At 47.2% G+C, this 9,945-nt stretch overlaps 1 protein-coding gene across 1 annotated transcript; it reads left to right on the forward strand.

Moving 5' to 3' along the window:
* Positions 1 to 264: 264 nt before the first annotated feature.
* Positions 265 to 5,800, forward strand: LOC127298520 (5-methyltetrahydropteroyltriglutamate--homocysteine methyltransferase 1). The gene is made up of 14 exons (XM_051328368.2): positions 265 to 311; positions 1,222 to 1,575; positions 1,669 to 1,756; positions 2,577 to 2,704; positions 2,781 to 2,972; positions 3,071 to 3,270; positions 3,350 to 3,513; positions 3,622 to 3,702; positions 3,784 to 3,950; positions 4,027 to 4,132; positions 4,307 to 4,557; positions 4,770 to 4,842; positions 4,939 to 5,067; positions 5,161 to 5,800. The coding sequence occupies exons 2-14, from the start codon at positions 1,226 to 1,228 to the stop codon at positions 5,527 to 5,529; spliced, it is 2,298 nt and encodes a 765-aa protein (XP_051184328.1). The 5' UTR covers positions 265 to 311; positions 1,222 to 1,225; the 3' UTR covers positions 5,530 to 5,800.
* The last annotated feature ends 4,145 nt before the right edge of the window (positions 5,801 to 9,945 follow it).

Consider the following 9,945-nt stretch of genomic DNA (forward strand, 5'->3'; position numbering starts at 1 on the left):
AACCTCCAACTATGTCTGGATGAGCGTTCGCTCGATGTGACTATTTACGAACATTAGCTAATTACTAGATTTTTTTCAACATTTACGGCAGGATATACATACAGGAAAAAAAGAAAGTAGTTAAAAAGCTTGCACCACGAGATCTCAGCACAGGCATTCAGATCTCACCAACCGCAGACGCACCAACCCAATCACACCCCGCGGTTTATAAATAAGCTCACCCCTAAACCCCTCCACCACGACCTTCTTCCTCCTCCACCTCCTCCTCCCCGTCGCTCGCCGCCGTCCCCTCCGCCGCCGGCGCACCCAGGGTAAGCCCTCCTCCCCCGTGCACGCCCGCACGAGCGAACCGCGGCTCTACCCCTCCTCGCGTAGATCCGTCCAGCCCAGGATCGGTCGATCGAGCCGCGCGCGTTGAATGGTCTCTGTCGGTTCTTGGTAGTAGGGTCGATCGCCTGGCCACCACCGGCGCCGGCGGCGATCGTGGTTTCGCGTCGCGAGTAGGCGGCGCTGGGAGCTAGCTCTTCGCGCGGTTGGGTTCGTTGGGGGACGGGTTGTATGGGCTGCTCTGCCTTCCCGGATGTTTCGGCGGTCCGATCTGGATCGATCACGCGCCTAGATCCGGTCCCGTTTAGAGAAATGGGCGTATGGAAGTCATCTGCGCGGTTTAAGATCGGGAGATCTGGCCCTTTTCGTTGCGATATTTTTTTATTTAGTGGTATCGTTTTCCATCCGTTATATATGCACGTGTAGTGTATCCCCTGTATTTGGGTGGCCAGGGTGCTGGATCTGGCTCCGAGGTTTATCGTTTTATTCAGTTTTGTTAAATTTTGTTATTAAATGCGTGGTGGTGTATATAGTTAAAAGATCTGAAAATTGCGCTACTAAGTGTTATTTATATATTGTTCCCGTCTCTGTTTGGAAAATTTGGAATGTGTGTTACGCTAGATTTGTCGGCTGTCACTCAGTTATCTGCCCTCTGCTGGTGTGACAGGGACACTGTCTCTGCCTCCCACCAATCGTTGTTAGACTGTATGCACCAACCCCTGGGCCCTTCATGTTAGTGGTTGCTCTTGGTACACCTAACCTACCAACCTGTAGATTTAGTTCAGTTTTGTACCTTTGGTCCTTTTAGACATCAGCAAATCGAATGGTACAACACCATGTCTACTTTTATTGCAGTCAATCATACTGATTGTGACTATTTACCATTATCTACAGAAAGATGGCGTCCCACATTGTTGGATACCCGCGCATGGGCCCCAAGAGGGAGCTCAAGTTCGCCCTGGAGTCTTTCTGGGATGGCAAGAGCACCGCCGAGGATTTGCAGAAGGTTTCCACCGACCTCAGGGCCAGCATCTGGAAGCAGATGGCTGATGCCGGGATCAAGTACATCCCCAGCAACACCTTCTCGCACTACGACCAGGTCCTTGACACCACCGCCATGCTCGGTGCTGTCCCAGACCGTTACTCATGGACCGGAGGGGAGATCACTTTGAGCACCTACTTCTCGATGGCTAGGGGTAACGCCACCGTCCCTGCTATGGAAATGACCAAGTGGTTTGACACCAACTAGTAAGTCTGCGGGTTTCTATTTAGGGTCATTCTCACTTGATTTACTTTGTGTATGCTTTTATTTTTACTAACTAGATTTTGATACTTTTACAGCCACTTTATCGTCCCTGAATTGGGCCCTGACACCAAGTTCGCCTACTCTTCCCACAAGGCAATCAATGAATACAAGGAGGCAAAGGCGGTATGATACTGAATCATATGTTAGCTGACTGTGCCTCTTTTCTTAAACTATTAATTATACCCTCTTTGATTAGCTATCTACCTGTTTATTCTTGGATACCATAAGAGTTGCTATCACAACCTGATTTTGTGATCAGTTTAGCATGTCCTGTTTGTAATCAAATATCAAGTTGACGAGTTATATTGGTGATAACTGGATTTGCTTAATAGTTTTGAACTAGAAAAGGAGCCACAATGCAAATTAAGGAGCAAGTTAACTTGATATTTTGAAACATTGTTACTCATCTGATCAAATTTGTCGTATATGAAAAAAACCAAGTAACTTCGAAAATGATAGTTTATATTTGTAATATTGCATTTCCACTCATCGACTAAACAAAATTTGGTCCTGTCCTGAAATTTTTGATTCTAGACAGTTTAGATTAACAAAGATGAGAGTTCAGTTGAAGGGAATGAAAGGACAAGTTTAGCACGCTGTTTTGAACTGGTTGCCATTGTACTCATTTGGGAAGTTTGCAATTTCTAGTTACAATTTCACCCCACTATATGAGAGTTCCGTTGAAGGGAATGAAAGGACAAGTTTTAACACACTGATTTAAGTGGTTGCAATTGTACTCATTTGGGAAGTTTGCTATTTCTAGTTACAGTTTCAGTCTACTATCCCTGGCATATTGGAATAATGTCAGTTGGATTACTGAGTTTGGCAGCGATTTCTTAGTTTTGTGATTTTCACTCCGAGATGGACTCTGTGTTTCTTTTGGAAGTCTGTTTGTGTGTTTTTATTGTATGCCTTATATTGTGTGTACTTGCTTCTGATGCAGCTTGGCGTTGATACCGTGCCAGTACTTGTCGGACCAGTCTCATACTTGTTGCTCTCAAAGCCTGCCAAGGGTGTAGAGAAGTCATTCTCTCCTCTTTCCCTTCTTAGCAGCATCCTTCCTGTCTACAAGTAAGTATAAAATTGGGTTAATGGCTACTGTTGCCCCTAAATCTTCTGTTGCTAATTGATATGGTGTTGTTTGTAGGGAGGTTATTGCTGAGCTGAAGGCAGCTGGGGCTTCATGGATTCAGTTTGATGAGCCTACACTTGTCAAGGACCTCGAATCGCACCAATTGGCCGCATTCTGTGCAGCTTACACAGAATTCGAGTCAGCGCTTTCTGGAATGAATGTGCTTGTTGAGACATACTTCGCTGATGTTCCTGCAGAATCATACAAGTACGCTTGGTTTCCGTGCCAGTTTATCAATTTTATACCATCCATTCCTTTATATACTTTTGTAGGGATAAGATTCTTAACTCATTTTGCTGCTCCAGGACTCTTACATCATTGAGCTGCGTGACTGCCTATGGTTTTGACCTTGTCCGTGGAACCAAGACACTTGATCTTGTCAAGAGTGGTTTCCCTGCTGGAAAGTACCTCTTTGCTGGTGTTGTAGATGGACGTAACATTTGGGCCGATGATCTTGCAGCATCTCTTGGTACTCTACAGTCTCTCGAGGCTATTGTTGGCAAGGGTAAGCATGCTCTGTTATGCACCTCTTATTATGAGCTTACAGCTACAACCTTCGGTTTCTAATAGTGGCATTTCTGCAGACAAGCTTGTGGTATCTACTTCCTGCTCACTCATGCACACTGCTGTGGACCTTGTAAACGAGACCAAGCTTGATGATGAGATTAAGTCATGGCTCGCATTTGCTGCCCAAAAGGTGGTTGAGGTGAATGCCCTTGCCAAGGCATTGGCTGGGCAAAAGGATGAGGTATCATGAACTTCTAGACCCTAGCAGTCCTCTCTACCAGAGCCTGGTATTTTTTCTGAATATCTTTTAAACAATGATTTGTTAACTTCTGCACAATATCTTCTGCAGGCTTACTTTGCAGCAAATGCTGCTGCTCTGTCCTCAAGAAGGTCATCACCGCGGGTGACAAATGAGGAGGTCCAAAAGGCTGTAAGTAATTTTGGCTTCAAAACTGCATTCACCAACATGCTGACATATCATGTACTTTTCTTAACAATATATTTCTTACAGGCTAGTGCTGTGAAGACCTCTGATCATCGCCGTGCTACCACCGTTAGTGCTAGGTTGGATGCACAGCAGAAGAAGCTCAACCTTCCAATCCTTCCCACAACTACAATTGGTTCATTCCCACAGACCGTGGAGCTCAGGAGAGTCCGCCGTGAGTACAAGGCAAAGAAGTGAGTAGCAGTTCGTAATGACACTTCATTAACTATATTCTGTATGTGTTGCTCATAAAATAGAATCATGTTTCAGGATCTCTGAGGAGGAGTACACCAAAGCCATCAAGGAGGAAATTAGCAAGGTTGTTAAGATCCAAGAAGAGCTTGACATTGATGTGCTTGTGCACGGAGAGCCTGAGGTTAGCATCCTTGTATAGTTGTATCATTGGTATTTCAGTGTTAACTGATATTTGCGTTCTGTTTGAGAGAATGATAATTTTATTTTCTGAAGCATAAATGTAGTTATTATTTTTTATATGTTAATGTTTTATGCTATTTGATTCTCCATTTAAGTGAGCTGATATGTATTTCAGAGAAACGACATGGTTGAGTACTTTGGCGAGCAGCTCTCTGGTTTTGCATTCACTGCCAATGGCTGGGTGCAATCTTATGGATCAAGGTGTGTCAAGCCACCAATTATCTACGGTGATGTGAGCCGCCCCAAGCCCATGACAGTGTACTGGTCCCAGGTTGCACAGAGCATGACAGCTCGCCCAATGAAGGGAATGTTGACTGGTCCTGTCACAATCCTGAACTGGTCTTTTGTCAGAAATGATCAGCCGAGGTTAGTAGCGTCCCTAAAAATTGTACTCCCTCCGTCCTAAAAAGAGCTGCTCAACCTTTTCTAGATACGGATATATCTATAACTAAAATATGTCTATATACCTCCTTATCTAGACAAAGTTGAGCAGCTTTTTTAGGGACTGAGGGAGTATGTAAAATGTACAGGATGCCCATTCAGCACTTCCGTTTAGATGCTCACATGTATTTTCTCAGGTTTGAGACTTGCTACCAGATTGCTCTTGCAATCAAGAAGGAGGTCGAGGATCTTGAGGCTGGTGGTATTCAGGTTGGCACTTTTGTATTTGTTTCCCATTTAATCAACAGCTCCCATGTAAAACATGAGTACATGTAGATTTTTTTTTTCTAAATGGTTCCCTTCCAGGTCATCCAAATTGACGAGGCTGCTTTGAGAGAGGGTCTGCCACTCCGTAAGTCGGAGCATGAGTTCTACTTGGATTGGGCTGTGCACTCCTTCAGGATCACCAACTGCGGTGTTCAGGACACCACACAGGTAAATCGGCTTGACCTGTATGGTGTAGGCTTGGCAGGAATCTATCTTTCCTCTGTATTATTGCATTGCCACTAAGGACATTCTCTTTGACAGATCCACACCCACATGTGCTACTCCAACTTCAACGACATCATCCATTCCATCATCAACATGGATGCTGATGTGATCACCATCGAGAACTCACGGTCGGACGAGAAGCTTCTCTCTGTCTTCCGTGAGGGTGTGGTTTACGGTGCAGGCATTGGTCCTGGTGTCTATGACATCCACTCTCCCAGGATTCCGTCCCAGGAGGAGATTGCCGACCGTGTCAACAAGATGCTTGCGGTCCTCGACACGAACATCCTCTGGGTGAACCCTGACTGCGGTCTCAAGACCCGCAAGTACGCCGAGGTCAAGCCTGCACTCACCAACATGGTTATGGCTGCCAAGCAGATCCGTGCCGAGCTCGCCAAGGCCAAGTGAGCCCTGTCCATATAGCAGCTCTCCCCTATTAATCTCCAGGAGGATGGACGCCACCAATGTCATAGCTGTTTGTTTTGGAATAATCTGGATCTCGTATCCACTCGTCTGTTGGTTAGGTTAGTCGTATCTCGGCTTATGATTTTTACTACACATGAATTGGTGGTTGTGAGGCGGTTTTTCGGTGTACCTGTATTGTAAACTGAGCGGTGATTTGCAGTGCTTCATCTGCATCTCGGGGTTTGTGATGGTTCGAGTTACAAATTTTCCTAAAGATGTTCTGCTGTCTTAGGTATCCCTGTTTTCATATTGTCAAGGCATGTGTTTGCTTTTACTCTGAAATCATTTCCTAGCCAGGGCAGCTGCCTTTATTCCTGACACGGAAATCGGCTAGTTGGAAACTTGGAACAGGTTGCCGGAGCTTTGTACTATATGTACAGAGTCAATATATGTACTGACATTGCTCTCATAGTGACACAACCCTAGATGTCAATGATTCTTTATCAAAAGAAATTGTTAGAAATTAAATTGGGTGTTTTCAACTTGGAATGCAGTTATGTTTATCTTTGAGCAAATTTAGTCTAAATTTGGGGTGGGTTTACTTCCGAGCGGATGGGTCACGCGACCTTGGGTGGCCAGTGAACCAATAGCCTTTTTTGTTGTCCTACGCATTTCCATTACATTCCAAGTATTATTAGAATAAACTAAACTACATTGGAGCCTTTTCAACATCAGCGTAGCTGGCTTGGCCCTTGCTACCTTGACGCTCGCCATCCGCCGTGCCTCCGGTCTCGCTGCTGGAGCTTCCTTGGCCCTCGTCGCCACAGGCGGATGGCTTCGTTGTCCCGACGCATCCTCTCATGCACAGGGGCTGAGGCAAGAAAATTAGTTTAGGTGTACAAAGATATGGGATTAAAGTTTTAATAACTACTACCTCCATCCCAAGACTTAAGGCTTATTTTTTTTGAAAAGTCGAACCAAGTAAAGTTTGTCCAAATTTTTAGAAGAGGACGCACGCGGCACACCCACCCACACCATCTCCTCGATCCCCACCTCACTTCTCCCGTGACACAGCTCCTCCGCAGCGCTCTCCTCCGCGGCGATCTCCTTTGCGCCCCTACGCAGCGCTCTTCTCCGCGCCCCTACGCAGTGCTCTGCTTCGCGCCCCTTCCCGGCGATCTCCTCCGCGCCCCTGCGCAGCGCTCTGCTCCGCGCCGGCGCCCCTCCTCAGCGCCGCGGCTCGGCGGCCTTGGTGGTGGTGCTGGTCGGGAGGGGCTCTGGGGCGGCCTTGCTCGACGCGCCCTTCAAGGGCGGCAAGATTGGGCTGCGCAGGGATGCCGAGGTGTGCATCTAGGGTGGCGGTGCCGCGTTCAAGCGTGGGGACTCCTCTGTCGAGGTGCGCGTCCGAGGCGGCAAGGACGCCATGCGGGAGCGGCGGAGGCCCTAGGGCTGTACCGGGAGGCGGCTCCAGGAGGAAGCGGCGGTGCGACGGAGAGTCAAAGAGAGCGGCGCGCTGAGCGGCTAGCAGATGCCGCGTCCCGTGAGCCCTCCAGCGCGGCCGAGGGCGCGGTCACCGGCGGGATACAGGGACTTGATTGCTTTTTTGTTTTTAGTTTAGCTTTGTAAATTCGCTCCCTTTGACTGAACGTGAGGCTTTAGTTGGTGGGTGCGTTCAAGGTCTGGTCGGCCACGGGGTGGACCAGGCTTTTTTTTTGGTTAATTAATATGCTATCGCTGGCGAACTAAAATGGTGCGCCGGGACTATTGTGTGGTACCAATGGTGAAGTAGTTGCTGCAGCGGCATTAGCTCCTTACCACTGGCCTGTTCGTACCGGCGGGCGCTGGTGCACCAGGATAAGCTAAAATGGTGTGCCAGCAATAGAGGTTTTCACCAAGCAAATAGGTAATTCACCAAGCAAAATGCATGCAATCGATGCATAGCATCCCTGAAAATTCTCTTGCTGCATTTTGTGTGCCAGGATTTAAGCTATATCTTCTATATTTGATTCTCTCAAATAGTCTGGCCGAAAACTCCCACAACAGCCCGACAAAACCTACATACACTCTCAAAACATGTGGACTCCTACATGCACATAACCACAGAGCAGCCGTGTACTTCTAAACTCATGAGAAGCCCCACAATCTGGTGCAATCTTTCTTGCCCACGAAGTAGGTGTCGTACTCCCTAATCATCGCCAAAATCCTTGGTGATATGTGTTGTGTTGTCAGCGAAGTAGTTCGAGTCAAGCAACATAGCACCGGAAAGCCGATGTTGGTCCTTATTCTTAGCCTTCTCAACCCTCGATCCACCACGCCGAGGGCCGATGTTGATCTGCTGCTGAATGCGGATGAGATTGGTTAAGATCAGTAGGCGCTGTTGTTGGTCAACGGCGGCAGCAACCTCCTCCTTCACGAACATGTCCATCATCATCTTGTCGTCGATGTCCATTGCGGACAAACGACGAACACCTTGTGGGTGGGGTGAACAAAAGACGCTCCCATCTGCCGCTGTTGTGCCGACGAGTGTGGAGGTCGACGAGGGATGCCGCGGAAGAGCGGACCAACGTCGTGTACTTGCGGAGGCAGAAGAGGTGGGGGCTTGGTGGAGCCGTCTGACTGCTCCCTTTGGACGATGGCGGAAACTGTGACACCGTCGGCTGTTTTGACAGAATCACGATGGGAGTAGTCTAGAGATGACAATGGCGCCAGTAGTGGCAGTGATTGGGTGGACGGGTGGGACGCAATCGTGGGTAGGCAACTATGACGACAAACATGGCGATCCAAGATGACGGGACGTGGATCGTAAGGGGTGGAGGGGGCGGGGAATAGGCATGTGCGGGTGCCAAGGGGGTTTCCCATGCAAAATCTGCCCACACCCAGCCCTTACGCGTAGGGGCTGACGTGGGATTGCCAACTATTTTATTGAGCTTCAAATTCTGCCTGTTAATAATATAGCCTGCTAAAGGCCCCCCCTTTTTTTTTACCTGGCATCCCCATAGGACTATGTGGCTCGCTATTGGAGCCGCCCGTGGAGATACTCTTAAGGACAAGTTTATAATCTATCTTGGCTGGCTACCGGTTCCCAAATAAGAATGCTTGAGGGGTAAGGGTAAAATTGGGACGCAAAAATTTCATGAAGTGTACAAAACAACCACGATAAAGATAAAAAAATTATGCATGGCTTATAAAATGATAAAAAAGATTTTGAATAAGACATATACATACACCATCTGAGGCGGTATATCTTTTTTGAGAACAAAGCGATATCCGCTACTCGATTAGATAGAAAAAGTGATCAAACTTATAATAAAAATCGGATCCAGAAACCATATATTGCTCGGTTTATAAGGAAAACCGAAACGAAAAACCATATAAGTGAGGAGGTCCGTCATCCATACAACACAACCACCTACGCAATAACATACCTCCAGCTCTGGAGCCGCCACCCGAGATACCACCTGAGGTTATATATCTTGTTTATGTCATATCTATTTTTACTTGGCTAGTTAGTTAGGAAAATATTATCATAGCTTGTAGCCGAGCCTCCAGGTCGATCTCCAACAATGATTGTTCCTACTTCCACCTACGCATATGCTTCGTCTCCAAGTCAGAGACGATGATAAACATCATTATAAAAGTAGTATAACTGTGCGTACGTGCCTGCACTAAACATAGAAACTCACCGGTTAAGTTGGACAAGAGGTCTCTTATGATTAAATGGTTGGCCATGAATCACTGATTCTTTTCGCTGTTGTGCATGGTCACATAACAATTTATCATCTTCCATATCTGAGACTCTAACTAGGTAAAAGCAGGTACTGATCAATGACAAAACGTTCGTTGGAGCACTACCCGCTCGACATCCTTCTGACATGCCTCTGGGCATCGGGCAAAATAAGATCTCTTTTCGGTCGTAGGGCCAGGGATTGTCTTCACAAACTTAAACCACGCTGGACAGAAACTCACAATGATATCAACGTGTTGTAGTGCTCTCCGGTATTTAGGGTGGGGGACCTTCTCCGGCTTCAACTATGAGCAATGACCATGCATATGACAAAGGGTAGTACCTAGACCTTGCAAAGCAAATGGGCATCTACCCGACAAAACCTACATGCACTCTCGAAACATGTGGACTCCGACATCTGCATGTAGTCCTCTTGCGCATCTGGAGGAGCTCCATTCAACATACACCATAGAGCAACCCTTCACTTATGTACTGATGAGAAGCCCCACAATTCGGTGCAGTCTTTCTTGCACATGAATTAGGTGTCATACTCCGTGACGCCGAACACAATACACATTAATTAGGGGGGGGGGGGGCAATGGTGGTGATTGGGTGGACGAGTGGGAGATGGTGATCCAGCGTAGTGGGAGGCGGATTAGGAGGGGTGGAATGGGCGGAGAATAGACGTGTGCGGC

This window comes from Lolium perenne, chromosome 5 (genome assembly GCF_019359855.2).
Source record: "Lolium perenne isolate Kyuss_39 chromosome 5, Kyuss_2.0, whole genome shotgun sequence".
Classification (NCBI taxonomy): domain Eukaryota; kingdom Viridiplantae; phylum Streptophyta; class Magnoliopsida; order Poales; family Poaceae; genus Lolium; species Lolium perenne.